The 20,455-nt window shown below is 38.3% G+C and overlaps 1 protein-coding gene across 22 annotated transcripts in view; it reads right to left on the bottom strand.

Moving 5' to 3' along the window:
- PARD3 (par-3 family cell polarity regulator) overlaps nucleotides 1-20,455 on the bottom strand; it is a 673,340-nt gene that overhangs the window by 324,976 nt on the left and 327,909 nt on the right. For 21 of the 22 annotated variants that reach the window (XM_027121740.1, XM_027121747.1, XM_027121741.1 and 18 more), the window contains 2 exons: nucleotides 3,028-3,119; nucleotides 775-858 (listed from right to left, as the gene is read on the bottom strand). In XM_027121740.1, the coding sequence (XP_026977541.1) occupies nucleotides 775-858; nucleotides 3,028-3,119 (176 nt within the window). Of the gene's footprint in view, nucleotides 1-774; nucleotides 859-3,027; nucleotides 3,120-14,564; nucleotides 14,583-20,455 lie in introns of those variants that run through there. The other variant, XM_027121756.1, reaches the window with a different exon arrangement.

Below are 20,455 nucleotides of genomic sequence, written 5' to 3'. Positions count from 1 at the left end.
AAATAAGAGAGGATGGAAGTAAACTTCAAAGGCTAATGCCCGCCCCCTCCCCTCCATGGGGAAGGAGGCAGCATTTCACTTGTGGATGATGGAGGCTCATCAAACATTTGATTAGTTGCAAATTCAGTTCATAGTATTTGAAAACATATACAAGCAAACATACACTAATTCTTTCACAAAAAGAAAGCAGCAGGATAAAAGAAACTCATATAACATTTGATGTTTTTAAGGATATATGTTCTATGAAGTAATGAAGTCATACTAACAAATAGTACAAAATTTTGATATTTGAGTGGGCAGATTGAAGAGAAGGAGACACAAGTCACACAGTAGAAAGTAAATCTATAGTTTGTCTAACTTAAAAAAATTTCAAATATAATCATAAAAATCATATAAAATTTAAGAACTAAATAAACATAAAAGCAAATTTTAAATGAATCATTTTCTATGTTATCTAGATAATTTTTATTGGATACATTTTTTCCAGAAAATTGCTTTAAGCTCTCCCTTACCTTTGCACATTCAGCTGGAGTTCTGGCTCTAAAGGCTATCAACAATTTGCATGGATGTGATGAACGATAAAATTATTAGGATAATTTAAATGCCCGATTTCTTCATCAGCCTAAGTGCTTTCTGTGATTATAATGCAGTGGCCCCCAAATGAAAAGCCTTCTATTAAGCATATGCTAAGTCAACATCACTCTATATCTGAGCATAAATGAAGATAAAACACTCCACATTATGATTCAATTAAAAACCTGCAAGATACGTTACCTGCCGCCTCGAGCACTGAAAGGCACTACATGGATTCCCAGAGGCCCTCCATCGTTGGGGACTTGTACGAGCTTTACCATATCACTGTGAGACAATATGATGAATGAGGGAGCATGAACATGGACCATCACAAACCGAAACTCAAACCAAACCAAACACAAAACCGCAATGACACAGACGCACAATAAACAACAAAGGAGGACAAAACGAAAAATCCCACCAGGCACACACACATATACATACACATTCTGGAATAGAAGCATGGCGATGAGGGCACATTCAACTCTACATACCTGCACACTAGTCTGATGGCATGGGGTGGGGAGGGGGGAGCAATCATCAGAGATAGCTACATTAAAAATGACACAGCACCGCTGCTCTCGGACCACACTCTTCTGTGTAGTCCACGTATACCTTTTGTGATCAAATCTCTAGACTTCTACTGGAAGTTTCCCATCCTAATATCTATTCAAGGACTACAAAGATTAATGGGATAAAGATGCGTCAGCTGCACAGCACTTTATAATTTACAAAGTGCTCCTACACATGTCACATCATTGATCCCCTCCTGCAAAAGTCCAATAAGGTCAAAGCTTTGCCCCGGGAGGTGGCAATCCAGATGGGATACAGCCACCCTTACTTCCCACCTCAGAGCTCCATGGAAGGTCGCCATCCTACTTGCTGTAAGCTCACTGCATATGCAGGCAATGCAACCCCACGGGATACCCGTAAAAAATCAAATGATTGTCCCAAGGGTGTTTGTAATTGAACTCTAAAGTCTTTAAGCTATTTATATGAAGTAACATGAAGTTACTTCTACCACATAACTACAGTACTTTCATATTAATATCAAAAGCCCGAGTTTAATGCAATTGGTATAATCTGGAGAATGTAAATTTTCTACGCCATTTCAATGAGATTCCACTTTCTTTGTAGGTATTTCTGTGGGTGTGAGTACTGCACAGAAACCTAAGCAGTCCTGATCTAACAATCAATATTTGGAAATACTATTTCAATTACATATCTAGTTTTAAGCAATCTGGACAACCATAAGTGATTACCAATGGACTTGACCAAGATCACGATATAGTTTTTATGCAATGGAAAATGCCAATGCTACGACTGTATTTCTATGTATATAGATTCAATCACACACACTAATTAGGACAAAATTGAAATTTTGTCATATTGCCAACATATTTACTAAAGTAATACTATTTAAATGGATATTTAATTTTTTTCTATTTTCTTAGAATTTCCTAAAATCCTATTTGAGATACTGTTCATACCATTTGAACACGTATTTAATGACTGGTTTGTCAACTAAGATGGTTTGCCAACTAGTATGGTAACTTTAATACATTTATTTTACTTTATATTCTTTCTCAAAAGAACTATCACAGTGCAAGTGTTTCTTAAGTGTGTAAATACTTAGAGAATGCTGGCTGCTGAATAGCCAGACATAATCTGATTCGAAGCCTGTTTAATCTCACTGAGAAAGTTCTTATAGCCCTTCCTTGGAAGACCAAGAAAAGACAAAATTAAGAGTTTAATTATTAATATCTGGACCCCAACTTTTACCCAAAATCAAAGAAAAAATTTAGAATGACTGCCCTCCCTGCTCTAAGGTAACTTAGAAGAAGTCTTGAGAACATCTTCCATTCAAACCTGCCATTATTTAAGATAGTTGTAAAGTTGTGACAATATATGGAAGTTTTTCTTCGACCTTTTACACTTTAAATCATGTTCAAGATCCCTAACCTGTAATTTTTTATCAAATATCTTGAGAGATTCTATTTCTTCAAATCAAAAAAATATACACTAAAATGAGTAATGCTTACATGATTCAACTAGTTTTTCAAGTAAATTATGTCCACAATTTCTTTTTTAATTTAGCAAAGTTGAAGAACAAACAAATGACCAAAATACTGACATACAAAAGCAATCTGAAAACAGTTACAGTGCTGTGAACATAACAGACTTTTTTCAATCAAATACTATTTTATATTATAATTTAATAGTATTTGCCAAGGCATGAAACTCAGAGCAGGTACATGGGAATTTCCATGCTATAGTTCTTACATTAGATCATTAACTCAATAGATGAAAGATGCTCTTTGGAAAACAAACCAATGCAAGGCATGTTTTAACTAAGCACAAACATAACGCATGCCATATGCTTTCGGAATATTTGCTGCTATCAGTGAAGCTACATGGATATTACAGGGTTAGTTGAAAATGTCAGTAACTTACTCCAGAGAAAAGCTGGGTACGTTCTCCACACCAGTGTCGGCGTGCCCCACGGGCTCAACACGGCTGCTGTCTTCCTCTGTGCCATCCTCATCCTAGAGAGGGCGCAACACAAAGAGAAGCAGACTCTGAGTCAGGTTCATTCTTATGCAGTGAATGAAAGGAAACTGAATAAAACTGGAGTCTAAGAGGCGTTATGATAATGTTAACAATATCTCTCCTCTAGCAAGGATGACCTTTAATGATAAGATGGGTTTGTACATGTGAAAAGCTGCATTTTAAAGCAACAGTCTCCTGAGTTAGTACATCTTAGGGGATGAACAAGATGCCACTGCAATAAGGAAAGAAAACATTAGAACTTATATTAACCCTCTTATCATTTTTATTTCACTTTTCGGTGTATGTTTTAGGAAGTAATTATATATTACTACAATGTTATAATAAACTAATAAATAAATGTACATTACACTGGGGATGCATGGTTAACATTTATACTAATCCAAACAGTTGAGATCATTATAAACCTTAACAACTAGCAAAATCTTCAGTCCTATTGTCAGTACCCCAGTTCCTATTAACACACCTTGTCAAAATGAACATCAAGTAAGCACAATCCTAGACTTAGATACTTCACCCTGTGAAATCTCACATAAAGTTACCCTAGGCCAATCGACTGATCATTTAGAGGTAAAGGCATTAAGATCTTAGCCATGAGGGCTTCCCTGGTGGCGCAGTGGTTGAGAGTCCTCCTGCCGATGCAGGGGACACGGGTTCGTGCCCAGGTCCAGGAGGATCCCACATGCTGTGGAGTGGCTGGGCCCGTGAGCCATGGCCTCTGAGCCTGCGCGTCCGGAGCCTGTGCTCCGCAATGGGAGAGGCCACAACAGTGAGAGGCCCGCATACCACAAAAAAAACAAAAAAAGATCTTAGCCATGAAGAACCACTTGTGTTTACTTCTGTTACAAAGGACCCAGCGCAGGGAAAGGCACAAAGAGTAAGATAACCAACCCCAGTAACCACCATTGTATTCTTCCTTTTAGAAAGGCAACAGTTTGTAAAAATTATATTCCAACATGCTGCAGAAATTGGGTAAACATGCTGGTGCTTCAAAAGGTGCATGTGGAATAAATGTGATGGTTCATAAAAGTAAATGAAATGTCACCCAAGAATATGTCTTACTTTATAATCTTGGCCACTGTCTTTTCACTAAGCAGTTCACTAACAGTGACGTTGGCTTTGATAAGGATAAACATGCCTGATGATATCAATGGTCCTATTATCCAAATTAGAATATTCAGAAAAGACTCCGAATCTCCAAACACAGTGGCTAAGAGGCTCATGAGGGTTTCACCTTGGATCCACAATGTGCATAATATATGTACACGTACAATTTGTTAGGTTTACCTTTTCTACTGTATAAATTTGATAACAGTGAGTTTATATGTGAACTTAACTAAACCACCTCATGAGAGTCCACCATTAGAGAAAAACTGTATATGTTTAACCATGTATTTAACAGACTCATAGTAGAAATATATACACCATCAACAGAGACATCAATCAACAACATGATAAGCAAAGGTTATAGGTTTAAGACACAGCATCAAACAATATTTCAAATTATTGAAGCAATATGAAGGCAAGGCAGGGCAGCTAGTAATGCCCAACTGACATTTCCTCTGAGAATCTACCAGAATAAGAAGCTGAATGCACCGAGTGTTTCTCTGCGTTTAGGTAGGCTCCGTGCATCCTCAACGGCAAGGCACTGCATGAAGTCAAGCTGCTTGAAGATTGATGACTCTGTGTTCTGCAAGGTTCTAAAATGTAGTTCTTAGTCACCTATCTCTTTTAAGCACCAGCACATAATACATTGCAAAGGGGAACCAGCATCTTGAACCTGCCTAAGAACCACACTTCATGTAAACAAGAACTCCCCAAATTATGCTTTTCCATTGGCAGTGGGGGTAGGGAGAAGTGTGATTGTATTTATATAAATCAGGTGGAAAACATACAAACAGTCTTATGGGTTAAAGACATTTTGTGTCAGGATTCATTAGTAATGTAAACACCGCTGAAACACCACCATGATGTATAACCAACAGAAACAGCTATGTGGCACTGTGAAATGGCCACATAAATGAAACACCCCAAACGACAGTGATGAAACAGTAACTGATCATTGACACATTCATTGTTCCCACAGTGGCCATTATCAGGTCCCCAAGAGCATGCAGAATGTTATTTCACGTAGCTGCATATGGTGTTCAGTTATTTTGCAAAATTCACCGCCCTGAGGCTGGGCTGCAATTGCTGTGGGAACCACAGTGTCTGGATGTGTGCAGATCAGCTCCTATATTGCTTTATTTTGTTTTTCTGTACTTTTTAAAGCTGCAGCTGAACAGTCACTTTTAGTAGGAGTTATACACTGAATTTCGTCATAACCATAGTAAAGGAAGCTCAGTTACTATGTACGTCAAATCAAGATGGAAGGTCTAGAGTATCAATCTAAGCTACATAGTGTTAAAAAATATTTCAGGTGAGTCAATGTAGTTTTTGTCCTTTACCTTCTCTCCATTTTACAGCAGAGTGTAGTGGTTAAGAGTTCAGATTAGAAAATTAAACAAACGGAGATGTGAACACTAAGTGCGCCATCCGCCAATTTTATATCCTTAGGAAAGTTATACACCCCTTTTGCATCTCTATCCCTTCTTCTGTAAGCTAGGAACAATAGAAGCATCTTTGTAGGACTACTGAGAGGAGTAAGTAAGATAATCCACGTCACAATCATAACATAATACCTGACACATGGTAATAGACAATAAATGTTAGCTGTTACTGAAAAGAGAAATAAACAATAAATATATGACATATAAAACATACCTTAGTAATTGTTTTAGGGTAATGTTACACAGCTATAAAATATCTTGAGAATATATATTTATCCATACATACCTTGTGCCTTGCAGTAAAATTCAATATTAAACATATTACCTACTCAGTTAATTACAAACTGTATCACCTGCATCTTATAAAGTTGCATAAAACCCGACATTTGTTGCACTTTGTCGTATACAACGTGCTTTCATCATAAGAGGCCTCCGGAATGAGAAAACATATTAAAAAATATAAACAACGAATGCTGTATACAATCCAGTAAATGGTGGGAAGAAGAAAACACCATGGGTTGTTAGTTGAGGAAATTTTCAAAGATAAAATAGATGTGAAGAACCGTGAAGGGTCTATGATTTCACCCTACTTGAAAGCTCGTAGTGAGCCTGCCATAGCTTCATGGATGTCACAGAGGACGCGAGACTCCCGGGTCGGAGACAAAGGACAGTTCATTACAGCAACAGCGTTAGCCAGAGCCTCATCCTTTTATGCACTGATTCCTAAGCTAAAATTCTCAGGGGCCCACACAGAAGAAACATAAGCCCAGGGAACTCGAACCTTTTACATAGGCAGTGAGCATGTCTGCCCACTGCTTTGGAGAGAGACACTATGCCTATCTTCCAAGGCTTCTTTCAACACATTGCTGAAAGAAGAGTCCGGAACAAAGGCCTTTATTCTCAAGATGTACAAAAATGCAAGAGAACCATGGAGAATTATCTCCCAACAACAGAGTTTAATCTGAGCATTGCCAAGTGGTAGCATTTATATGATCACTAGCATACTAAAACTGGGAATACGATTAACAAATGCTCTACGATAACAATGTCTTTTGAATGGTAACATTAAATTGTACTAGATAAAAGAGTCATACCTTCTATATCAAGGAAAAACTAATTTTTCAATGTGGAACAATATGCCCAGCCAAACAAAAAAAGCAGGTGTGAAAATTCAAAAAACCTCTCAGACGTGCAAAGTCTTTACTTCCCATGGACCCTTCCACATAAAGCTATTTTTGGATGTGCTCCAGCAAAATCCAGAAAATTCAATAAAACAATGGACAAAACCCAAGGAAAGTCCCAGAATATGGTGACAGTCCAGAGAAGCAGAAACAAGTTCAGATTAGAGCAGCAGGATGGAGAGGTCTGGGAAGTCAATCTCCATGAGAAAAAAAAAGTTCAATATTTTTGAACATTTGGGAAACATTTTGACAGACCTGATAGAGAACGGGGGGAGGGGAATTAAAGATATGTATAGAGAAAACAAAACATTTTTTTAAAAGTCAAAGCAATTAGCTCCAAGCACAACACAGGGAAATGTGTAGGAAAGGACATGTAATCCGAGTACCTACCTGGTTATGCAGTGAGCAGTTCTTACATCACCATACAATGTGACAATGGCTATTGATTTCACTTGGACTTTTCATGTAACAATACTGAGAGGATGGGAATGGGGAAAGTGAAAGTGGCATAAAAGGAAAAAACCCATCTTCCATAAATGGCAAGTCAACAGATGTCAATAACTGGTAACCAGGAAAGAGCAACATAAATATTTTATTCAGAAACATGGAAGTAAATAGCAGAACCAACGTCTGCATAAATTGGGAGCTGCTGCCTCTGGGGAGAGGGGCTGGGGGAACACAGGGAAGGAGAACACAGAGACTGCTAGTTTTCTCATTAAACGCCTTCCAGCATGATACATGTAATTTTATTCTGACTACATATTTGAAATACCCACCAAGAGAGGCTCTTAGATCCACCTCAACATCCAGATTCTCAAGATCCCCAAATGCCACCTGGCATCAGATTTACTGCAAAGGATAAAAGGCAGGAAACCCAACTTGCCAGCAAGGCAGTGGCCCGCTTTTGTCCTTGGCAGGAGCCATCCTTGAAGATGTCCAGGGTCTCTTCCTGTGTGTCCCCCAGATGACAGCTCAGGTGCGGGGGGAAGAGACTCACATGGGCTGGATGCAAAGTGCTACCCTGGCTTGGGAGCCTCCTGTCTCAGAGAAGCCAGTATGTCTCATGACACCGCCATAGGGACAGCTGTTTGTCAGCTAGTTACAGTTTTTCGAGTCTAGATGCAAATTACCAATCAAAATAATTTAATTACCATACAAAGATAGTTTACGGAAACTAACAGGTTTCCAGAAAAAGGGAGCCAGAAAAAACCCACCAAAGTTTACATTCTCATGCAGAGGGGGAAAAGATTTTGTTAACCTTTTATCTACTGTAAAATATTGATCTAAGCAATTTTTTTTTAAGATGGAGGAGACAAGTAGTCAAAGAAGAGAAAAAGGTGAGAGAAAAATGAATATTTGATAAGCTTGCCTGAGAAGAGTGAGTTTTAGATCAGGTTAGAAACTTGTATTAGACAAATGGTGATAAAAGCTTCATGTGAACCTATTTGTTCTCTGCTTCTCATAAAAATTAATAATCTTACTCTCTTCCATAATATTAACAATATAAAGACTCACCTTCAATTGAAAAAGTCCTTGAAGGACCAATGGATGATATATTCTGAAATCACAAGCACTCACACGAACTATGTCTTTAAGAAAACCAAATTTGGCTAAACCTCTAATTATCTTTTTAATTGCAAAAATTATCTAGTTGTATTTTTTCCTAATGAGCACTATATATCTTCTCTACAGTCACAGATTTCTTTTTAATGATATCCAAATACTAAAGTGGATGCCATTGCAAGATAGTACAGGATCTGTAATTAGAACACTTAAAATCTGAATCCTGCCTCCATCACTCATATAAAGTATTAAGAGGACAAGCTTTGTAACTGGTTTGTTTACCAAACAAGGAAAGCAAAAGCACACTGTCTGCCTTATGGAACGTAATAAAACTTCACCCAGAAAGCAATCACCTGCATGTCAACATTCAAACCCTTGGGTTCCAAGGATCTAAACAGTTTGAATAGTTACTACTTTAAAGAAAAGCCTACAATTTTAAGGAATAATTTAATCATTTTTAAAGTGTTTTTTAAAAACTTAGGTTATACTTGTGTACGCAAATTTCCTGCATACCTGACTTTGATTTTTATGTTTAGGAAGCAAGAAAAGAAACGAAAGTTCTGATGATACCCTGGGAAACAAATGTACAATATTCTTCCTCAAGTGTTGTTATTATTATTTTTTAGAGTAAAATAATTTGACTGGTTCAGTTATATTGCTACACTAATGCTCAACAAAATGATCTCTGTCACCTTTTTAGAATTTTAGAATTGCAAAATTTTCTGAATTTAATGTGAGACATTAACTATTAGTGAATCACAGCACCCCAGAGAAAATATTTATTTGAATGTTGACAGCATGAATTAAACCACTTTTGGGGGGGATCACATATGGTGGAAAACGAATTCCAAGGGGAATCTGTTTCCAAGTCCTCTAAGTATCACAAATTGGATTCCAGAAGGCTCTTGTGTTAAGGTTTCCACTACTTGATTAATTGGCCAAATCGCCAGGGAAAAATAATTTTCCATCATATGTGGAAAACAACTGAAAACATTTGTGGGGGGAGGGGAATTTCACAACTGAAAATGATAAATCTAGAGCAAACTTCTAAAGAAATAAAATCAGGAAATGTGTAATATAATTTTACTTAAAGATCATTATATTCTACTAGAGTAAAAAACATTTATATAAAAACAAGAATTCAAATACTCTTAAGAACAGATGAGATAATAAACAAGACTTTTTAGAATAAAAATATCTTCTTGTATTATATTATAGAGGGAAATTAATAGCTGTTATACCTTTAGAGACAGTGCAGTTCATTATAATATACACTTGCTCCACAGAACCCAGAGCTCAACACCAAATAATTTTGGATTAAAGGAAGAAGTGTTCAGTACCTGTGATATTGAATGTTATATGTGAGCTGCATGCCCTCAACCGGATACCTAACATTCTCATCTCAAGCTAATACTGATCAAATGGAATGGCAAACATAGTCCTGAACACAGTCCATGAAATTTTCATTTACCACAGAAATGAAACATTTCCTGTCTTGAAACATACACAACATGACTCCACACAACCCAAGGCAAGAGAAGAGTCTTTGAGAAGAAGAACAGATGGCGCTGATTTATGAAGCTATCTAACCACAGAGAACAGCAAATAGTATGTATCTTTGCACCTGTTACATGCACAGTGGAATCTTGAAATTTAGTTCCAAAATGTAAGGCCGCTTCTCATAGATTATTAGAGTTTTATCCCAAAGACGTGATCACTATCACCATTTCAACAATACGGAGGCCATTCGTTTTGCAGGAAGTACCTCTACACTGCTCAGTTTCCCTACCACACACCAATGGCCAAATGTACCCATTAGGTACACTGATTTTAATCATGACATGATTTTAATCAGCCTAATCAATCTGGTTCAGGTGTGGCTTCCTTATGAGACTAATACCCATTGGTTTTCTTTTGAACATTACTGAAAAAAATACTCTGACATATGGATTGTTGAAATGTACTGATTTTGTCATCTGACCCATCTTGCCTAACAATAACGTTTTAAACCTTACTGAGGTGATATTTTAAAATGCTTTACCTTTGGGGTGAAATAAGTAATACATGGGTAAGTAAACAATACTTGTTCAGACTTATTTTTTAAAAAAACACTTATAAATATTTTCTTTCAAAAACTCGATTTCTCCTTGGCTTAAAAATGATTTCAGAATTAACCACTGATTTGTTAATGGAGAAACTAAAGTAATTAAACTTTTATTTAGATCGTTAAGAAAAAATCTAAACAAATATTTCTTGCTACAGATAAGTACCAATCACTTCTTAAAAAGGCAAGACACAACTTTTAAACTTCACAAATTTTAATTAACAATAAAATGATAATTGCTAGTATATACCGAGGACTTCTGACGTGCCAATTACTAAAGAACCCACTTCTTTAGTCCTCAATACAACCTCAATTTAATCCTTAACAACACAACCCTTAAACATATTCCAAAAAACAAAGCATATGGGATTTTTTTTAATGAATTTTGTGCAAATCTTTTTTCCAAATATAAGTGAGCCATGTAACCATGTGACAAGCTTCCAGCTCTCTGAGCACAACATAGCTTGGATAATAGAGCTGTGTTGTTGACACTCAAAGCATTCTTTTTTTTTTTTAATTTATTTATTTATTCTTTTATTTTTGGCTGTGTTGCGTCCTCATTGCTGCGCGCGGGGGCTACTCTTCATTGTGGTGAGCAGGCTTCTCATTGCAGTGGCTTCTCTTGTTGTCGAGCACGGGCTCTAGAGCGCAGGCTCAGTAGTTGTGGTGCACGGGCTCTAAAGCGCAGGCTCAGTAGTCGTGGCACGCGGGCTTAGTTGTTCCTCGGCACGTGGTATCTTCCCAGACCAGGGCTCGAACCCGTGTCTCCTGTGTTGGCAGGTGGATTCTTAACCACTGCACCACCAGCGAAGCCTTGCAAAGCATTCTTTAATAAAGTTTACTGAATGCTCTACATGAGATTATATATAGAAATGTACTGGATCCACCCAGTACGTGCACGGGTGTAATGAACAACTGACCTGGGTATGAGGCCTGCCTCTGCCATGTATTACTCATCCCACCGAGCCCCACTTTCTTAATCCAAATAAAGGAAATACGACTTCCCTATCTCATAAACTTGCTGGAATTGACTCATGGCTATCACTACATGCAAAGTACCTTACATATTAAAACAAAATTTTTAGGAAAAAGAAAAAGAACCAATTTTACTAAACATCTATAACACACCACAAACTACATATACAATCTTTCACTTAATCCTCACAACAAGGTAGGACTTCTTATTATGAAGAAATTAGGCCTAGAAAAGATTTCAGATTTCTCTGCTGCAGCAGCAGCCCTGGGATTTTGAAAACAGCACCATGGCCTGTGGTTCTTCAGTTTCACCATGTTTTTTCACTCTGTTTCACTCAGGGAAGAGTAACCCAGAACTATTCAGTACTGATGTGACCCTAGCTAACTAGTTAGTCAGGGCTAGGGCCTGTGAGAAATGAAAATAAAATAAAATTTATGTTGTAAAAAATATTAAACTCTGAACATATAATAAATGAACTTTCATAGAGTGAGAATTACTATTAAAATATTTTTGTGTGTGAATTTTCATTTTAGGAGAAACATAAATAATGAACATCAGGAAATCTTACCAGTTACATCTGGGTAACAGTGATTTTTACTGTGTCTCTATAACATTAAGTATTTTTACAATGAGCATAAAATCTTTTAGAAATAAAGAAAGGTTACTTTTATTTTTTAATAAAACGCTACAAAACTTTCATAAAGTACTTTTTATCACATAATATCGCTGCTTTATAATTTCTCTGAAAAGTGACTTTTCAAAGAATCAAAGATCTAGAAAGAAAACAGAACATTATAGGGAAGTAAAAAGATGGAACTGGTCATTGATATTGATGTATATCATATTGAATCAGTCCTAGAAATCAAGCAGAGAGATTTTTTTTAAAAATCAACAATTTGGTGTAGTGTCTGAATGGCAGAAGAAGAGCAAAAGACTGGTAAGATGCCATATCAAAAAATTAGAAGAGATTTAAATTAAAAATTAAAGAAAGAATAAAGAGTGAAGAAGAGTCACAGCTAGGCAAGTTCACCATTGGGCTCTGTGGCCCACAAAAACCTCACATGGCTTCCAACGGGGACCAAGATGTATATATTGTACCCTTTTTCCTTGATGATAAATACATACTTTACCATTATTAATTTTGAAGGGCTTATTAAAAATCATTCTGTAGTCCCCAAAGTTCTACACCTCATTATTTTAAATTGTTAATAAGCAAGTAAAGAGCAACACATGGGTCCTATAACAAAATCCATTCTAAACACCTATTAGAGTTTGCACTGGTTTATTATTTTCCAATGCAATCTCATAACTTCACAAATGAAATGCAGTCATCAACTTACTTGAAACCAGTAAATGGCTTCAATAAATTAAGTAGCTTTCAAAACAAAAATAAAAATCTCGTTTTCACTCAATTTTCTAGTTAAGTTCAATGAAGCAAAAGCTAGTTGGTAGATTTTCTGGGGATCAAGAGATTGTATTCTCTCAAACAAAACAAAACCTATTATATTTTGACACAAGGTACATGGCAATGATGATTAGACTGAATGCTCAATTTAAAATCATGGTTCAGGGCTTCCCTGGTGGCGCAGTGGTTGAGAGTCCGTCTGCCGATGCAGGGGACATGGGTTCGTGCCCCGGCCGGGAAGATCCCACATGCCGCGGAGCGGCTGGGCCTGTGAGCCATGGCCGCTGGGCCTGCACGTCCGGAGCCTGTGCTCCACAGATGGAGAGGCCACAGCAGTGAGAGGCCCGCGTACCGCAATCAATCAATCAATCAATCAATAAATAAATAAATAAATAAAATAAAATAAAATCATGGTTCAAAAGTTTATAATAAACGTAGAGGTTAACATTAATAAAGCTGATTAGCTATGTATTGCTGCATTGCCCTTAATGCCTGGGATCTGATACAAATGCTAAACAAAAGTTAAGACATTAAACAAATACACTAATTTAAACCAATAAACATGTGTTATGTTTGGTATGGCACTTTAGCCTGGTGGTTAAAAACAGAATCTCCACGCAGAATGATTTTGACAAATTATGTAACTTCTCTGCCTTAGTTAACTCGTTTATAAACTGGGAAGAATAATACTATCTACTGAGTTTCTAAGAGGATCAAATGAGTTAATTAACGTAAAATGCTTGGAACACTGCCTACTACATAAGTAAAATATGTAGTTGATTTATCTACTCATCTCACTCATCTATTTATCAGAAGCCTATTTTTTTCTATGAATTTCAACAAAATCTTTATAAACTAGTGATAGTAATCCTTTAGATGTCATATAGCTATTACCAATTACGGTTTCTTTTCACTTTATGTAAAATGGAGGTTGTAATACAAGAGATCATTACTTTATAAAAGCATTTGCCCATTTCACTGCTTTCTTCCTGGGTTTAATAGGGACCCAGATGTCACCTCCTGCCACCTCTCCTTTCACTCGCGTCCCAGAAGATAACAACTATCTGTTCTAATGTGTAACTTTCAGAAATTTTTCAACCAAAAACAGTCTTGGAGAAAAGCACTGTTTAGGAAGGGTGATCGTTAAGAGTATCCCTTTCAACACACTTACTTATTACTAAAATTTCTTGAGTCAGAGAAATGAATTAAATGCTGGGAAGTCATTTCATTAGGTTTAATAACCATATCATTTGCTTTTGATTACACAATTTGATCCAATTATGTCAGTTCTTTTGGTTCCTCAGGTTGTCCCCTTGGGATATAATTAAATCTGGAATTTGTGATTTGCAAATGGACTAAAAAAACTTGAGCTCATTTTATGTGAAAGACTGTCTTATCAGTATTTACCTGAAAGAGATGCTTTCAGAGTAAGAGACTCATTACAATATTTAGTATAAAATGATTGCAGCAGTGATATACGAGACAAATAGAAATAGAAAACATAACAGATACTGGTTACTTTCAGTTACAAAAGTAAAAGTTCTGAAACACTTATTTAGGTCATTCATGGGGATAGAAACTGTTTGATTCTTGAAATATTTACTCCTGAATGTTCAGATAAAAGAGGATCAAGTTGTCTGCTTACCTGTTCTCCAGATAATAGACAGGTTGAATTGGACTGATCCTCTCTTAGAAAGTTTTACCGGGCAAGTACTACAATTCGGTAGAAGATCGACTTTGTAACTAATAACAAACTGAAATAGATTTTAAGATATTAGACAGTCCATGTATTTTTTAAAAGCTTAACAGCTATCTTTAGCATCACGACCCAGAGCATGGGCTTATTTCGGGGGTGAACAACTTGTAGTATCTTCAGATAAAAGACAGTACAAGGGAAGCACATTCAGAAGTCTTTCACTCTTTTCCTGTAAAGTCAGCTCAGCCTTTGTGATTCAGATTAGCTTTTCAAGGGCCAGAGCTACCTTTCTTCCTTTATTTGAGAAATCTTGAATACCAAATACTATTTCCTATTCAAAACCCTGAATCTGTCATTAGACAATTTCTTAAAATAAGTCTCACAGCCCTTTCATCTGGATTCTTCTCTCTCTGTGAGCCTTAGTTGCTGGATTCCTGGATGTGTGTCTGCGGGTGGCTTTTCTCCCTTGGGCATTAAATGTGAAACCCATCTTCTGTCTCTATTCTCTATCATTTCGAAAATCACCTCCACATATGAGAATTCTTTGTAAAATGGAACTGCAGGAGGTTTTTGTGCCTATATATACTCTTGAGGGTAGTAGTCAGATATTAATAAAATTCCAACTTCTTAAAAGAATCATTAAACAGACACTATTACTAGTGAGTTGAGTCAAACATGTGATGAGGTCAAAGAGACCTGCAGTTACAGACCTCACTTCTGACAGTCTCAAGAGATACCATCAAGATACATATGTATTTTAAAAATAGAAACACATATATTGTCCTGCGCTCAGCTAAGGAGTAGGGGTCAAGACTTAACACTCTGTGACCCCAAAGAACACTCGGGCCCTGCCTTGCTTCTCTGATAGGACTAGCAAAGTTGCAAGGGTCAGTTTGACATCACATTCTCAGGTCAGTCCTGGGGTTTCCATCAGAGCAATGTCACTAAGAAAGCACTTGAGAGATGGACCTGAACAATCCTAAGTCCAGCTCTTCGGGGGGCTCCAGTGGGGAAGGTGGGGACAGACTCTGACACTCAAAAACTTGTTTGGCGTAAAGAGAAGTCTCATCAGGTTAGAGACAAAACCCAATGCAATGACGGGCTGTCAAAGCAGAGACTTGGACGGATAACCAATCATTTCTAGGAAGTGGCGTGAAGATGTGATATATGCAGGAGTGTGCTGATAACTGTCTAAGAGCTGGCTCTCCAAAGGAAAAAAATGTTTTTAAGGGGAAAAAAGATCTGATTTGTAATGTTCGCCAACATCCGTGGCAGACTGTAAACTACCAAGATGATGTCACTTAACAGAGTTGGGAAGACATATGACCATCAGGCAGAAGCCGGCTATAATTACTCAGGTACTACTGGGGAAGATTAGAAAGAAAGGAAAGAATTCTTAGAAGATTAATTAAAAATATAAATAATATAAAGTACCAACATTCTGTCTGACACTTATTCATACTTGGCCAGATTATTGCTCAGTTTTATTTTATATCCTAGTAAGGCCATTCATGTAACAGATGTTTAACTATTCTTTGAACCAGCTAACAAATGAATTACAGATCTCCTATGATGGGGTTTGTCCCAATAAACTCATAGTAAGTCAAAAATATCATAAGCCCGGGCTTCCCTGGTGGCACAGTGGTTGAGAGTCCACCTGCCGATGCAGGGGACACGGGTTCGTGCCCTGGTCTGGGAAGATCCCACGTGCCGCAGAGCGGCTGGGCCCTTGAGCCATGGCCGCTGACCCTGCGCGTCCGGAGCCTGTGCTCCGCAACGGGAGAGGCCACAGCAGTGAGAGGCCCGCGTACCGCAAAAAAAAAAAATATATATCATAAGCCCAAAATGTATCTAATGCTCCTAACCTACATCACAGCCTAGCCGAGCCTGCCTTAAATGTGCTCAGAACACTTACATTAGCCTACAGTTGGGAAAAATTGTCTAACACAATGCCTGTTTTATAATAAAGTACTGCATATCTCATGTAATTTATTGAACACTGTACCAGAAGAGAAGAACAGAATGGTTGTCAGTGTTCTGGATGTACACCCTCCAGATCACGTGCCGACTGGAAATTGCGACTCACTGCCACGGCCCAGCAACACGAGAGAGGAGAGAGCGGATGCAAACATCCATGACTAGATCCAAATGCAAAATTCGAAGTAAGGTTTCTGATGAATGTGTACTGAACCATCCTAAGTTGGGAACCATGTGTACCATCAAGCAATGACTTTCTAACAATGACCACCACCACTCTGACAGCAAAGGACAATTTTTATCTAAAATGGAACTTGTATTTCCTAAAAGGCCAGTTATAAAGGGACTAGACACCAAAGTGCATCTGGCACCTCTATGGCGCCTAAGTGAGACTAGAGAAAGGGGTCCCCTTGGAGAATCTGGCTTGGGGTGCAAATCACAGGCTGTATGTCACCCCAATTCTCCCCTTCTGCAAAACAACTAAAAGCAGTGGCCTTGAGCATAACGTTGCTTTTCAGTGTTTAATAATTATACCTGTTAAGTGCATACATTTTGAACAAAGCACTTTATTTTATCTTATATTTTAGTAAAACACTGAAAAGAACTTTATATAATTACCTCAGAGGATAAAGATGGGTAGGAAGAGGAAAAATATTTATTGACAGTGGTGATAATATTAGACATCCTCACGAATGAGCCAGGCCCTATATCCATGCTGTTCCTGTTCTACAAATAGAGAACTGCAGCTCCGAGTGGTTAAGGAACCCATCCTTTGTCACACAGCTATCAATCCACATCTAAATCTACCAGACTCAAAGGCAAGCTCCTGGAGGGCAGGGCAGCTGACCTGGAAAGGGAGCAAACACACAATTCTCAGCACCACAAGCTGAAATGCAAAGAGAGCCTAGAGGCGGGGAAAGAGGAGAGCACCCACAATCACCTCCCCTTGTCTTTCAGCAGTCAGCTACTGCTGAGCCAGGTCTGGAGGCGGCCTGCAGAGCTGAGGAGGTCTCCTGAGCACACCCAGCAGTCACCAGGCATCTTTACAAACTCACAGCAGCTAACTCGGTTCCTGACTCCAGGGCCCTAAACATACGGCTCAGCTATCCTGGACAGCTCGGGATTGCCAAGGTAACAACCTAATCGCAACATGAAAATGAAAACACGGCCCAACCCTGACAGATACCAACATCCACATCCATTGCTGGAGTCAGAATGTGGACAGGGAGGCAATAAACAAACAGGGGCTGCAGAGGAAATGGCACCTGAGTTTCTGGCCAAGTATTTCTTAAATCAAGATCTTGAGACTGTGAAACACTTTTACTTCCTGAGCTGCAATGGTAAGAATGAACTGACTTTGCTGTTTTAAAGAAAATGCGAAGAATTTGGATTACACGCAACTTCCTTTTCCTCAAATTTTTGGGAAAAATGTCCAACCTACAGAAAATTGAATAGATACACTCAATAGACCCTTCACCTAAATTCACTAATGGCTAACATCTGTCTTCTCTCTCACATATGTTTTATTTTTGAACCATTGAGCTTAAGTTGCCACAGATATTCTTAAAGGTGACTTGAGGATAAAAACAGAAAATGGAGTACAATTGGTTAGGTTTAACTTTTTTTTTAATTTATTTATTTTTATTTTTGGCTGCATTGGGTCTTCGTTGCTGTGTGCGGGCTTTCTCTGGTTGCGGCAAGCAGGGGCTACTCTTCCTTGTGGTGCGCGGGCTTCTCATTGCGGTGGCTTCTCTCGTTGCGGAGCACGGGCTCTAGGCGTGCAGGCTTCAGTGGTTGCAGCACGTGGGCTCAGTAGTTGTGGCTCGTGGGCTCTAGAGCACAGGCTCAGTAGTTGTGGCGCACGGGCTTAGTTGCTCCGAGGCATGTGGGATCTTCCCGGACCGGGGATCAAACCCGTGTCCCCTGCATTGGCAGGTGGATTCTTAACCACCACACCACCAGGTGTGGGAAGCCCTAGGTTTAATTTTAATTTGGAGAAATTTTTGTAAAAAAATGATGAGTATGCATCTTAATTGTTTTCAATTACCAAATGCATTTATTTCTGTTAAGCTTTGCTGATACTTTAAACTGCCCCCACCCAAAAAAAAAGGAAAAAAGGAGAGAGACAAATTAAGATTAAATTATGAAAGATTAGAAATTTAGGCAAGGATTTCACAGGTGCTTTCCCATATGATACAAATTAAAATACCCTTGGTTTAACAGATTACAGTGTGATTTTACAAAAGTTTCCACAGACGGAAATGACCCATGACCAACCTAGAAAGGATAAGATTTGGTTTCAGAGTATGTGGTAGGAAAGTAGCAAGGCAAGTCTAAAATCATATTTTAAAGACTAACTTTTGCTTATTAAAAGCGTACTTATAAAGGTTTTTCTTAAGTCTATAAAAATAAATCCATTTCATAACTGTATATTTTCAAAGATTTAGATGTACTAATTCAAAAAAAAATTATTCTACATGCTAGATGAATGGATGATAAGTTTTGAGATTTAAAAAGTAAATTTTTAGGTGTTTATCATGAAACTCTTCAAGGCAGTTAAGTACCATGGTTGGTGATTATACATTCTTTATTTTGGACATTATCCACATTCCTGATGGAAATTAGGAGTAACTTATTCTACCAGCCTTAATCTTTTGTCTCATAAATGACAGCAAATAAATTCATGGTCTGTTTAAACATCCATGATTACAGTTCTCCAGAAAATTAACTTAATCTGTTTAGAAATCTTTAATCTACTAGTGTTTACTGAGTGACTACCTTCAAATCACAGCACGAGACATGAGGACATTTATCTTATCATGCGCCGTTTTCAGAGGGCGATTCCAATCTTGTCCTCTGAGAATGCATTAAACTTTTAAATAAAAGGTGCTATGCGGGCTTCCCTGGTGGCGCAGTGGTTGAGAGTCCGCCTGTCGATGCAGGGGACATGGGTTCGTGCCCTGGTCCGGGAAGATCCCACATGCCGTGGAGCGGCTGGGCCCGTGAGCCATGGCCACTGAGCCTGCGCGTCCGGAGCCTGTGCTCCGCAGCAGTGAGAGGCCCACGTACCGCAAAAACAAAACAAAAGGTGCTATGCATTTATAAAATTGAATATAAAAAATAATAGGGTAATTCTTAAACATTAAAATATTAATTTATAATTTATCATCAAGTAAATGTTAAAGAAGATATTGGATGTTGAGGGAAGAATGGGAGAGAAGTAATACAAAGAAATGCTATTTGGGGACTTCCCTGGTGGTGCAGTGGTTAAGAATCCACCTGTCAATGCAGGGGACACGGGTTCGAGCCCTGGTCCGGGAAGATCCCACATGCCGCGGAGCAACTAAGCCCGTGCACCACAACTACTGAACCTGTGCTCTAGAGCCTGGAAGCCACAACTACTGAGCCTGCGTGCCGCAACTACTGAGGCCCGCGCACCTAGAGCCCGTGCTCCGCAACGAGAAGCCACCGCAATGAGATGCCCGCGCACCACAATGAAGAGTAGCTCCCGCTTGCCGCAACTAGAGAAAGCCAGTGGACAGCAACAAAGACCCAACGCAGCTATAAATAAATAAATGAATGAATGAATGATTAAAAAAAAAAAGAAAGAAATTCTCTTTGAAGCACGAGAAACCAACCCACCTCAGCGTTGGAGTGTACGTGTCTCTTTAGCAATTTTTTTTAATGTTATGAGGAGTGTTTCCCCATCATCACGTCATCTCATAAAAGATTAAACTGGTGCTAATGTACACAGAATAAAACACAGAAGCCCCATGCTACCTCCACAAGTCCCCCCTTTAAAATGAATCACAGTTGTAATTTGGAAAATATCCCTCCAATTCCCTCTCTATAACAGTATATAC

Source organism: Aethalodelphis obliquidens, unplaced genomic scaffold (genome assembly GCF_003676395.1).
Source record: "Aethalodelphis obliquidens isolate GAN/ISIS:26980383/991018 unplaced genomic scaffold, ASM367639v1 scaffold23, whole genome shotgun sequence".
NCBI classification, from domain to species: domain Eukaryota; kingdom Metazoa; phylum Chordata; class Mammalia; order Artiodactyla; family Delphinidae; genus Aethalodelphis; species Aethalodelphis obliquidens.
This window is presented reverse-complemented; position numbering and strand designations above follow the sequence as displayed.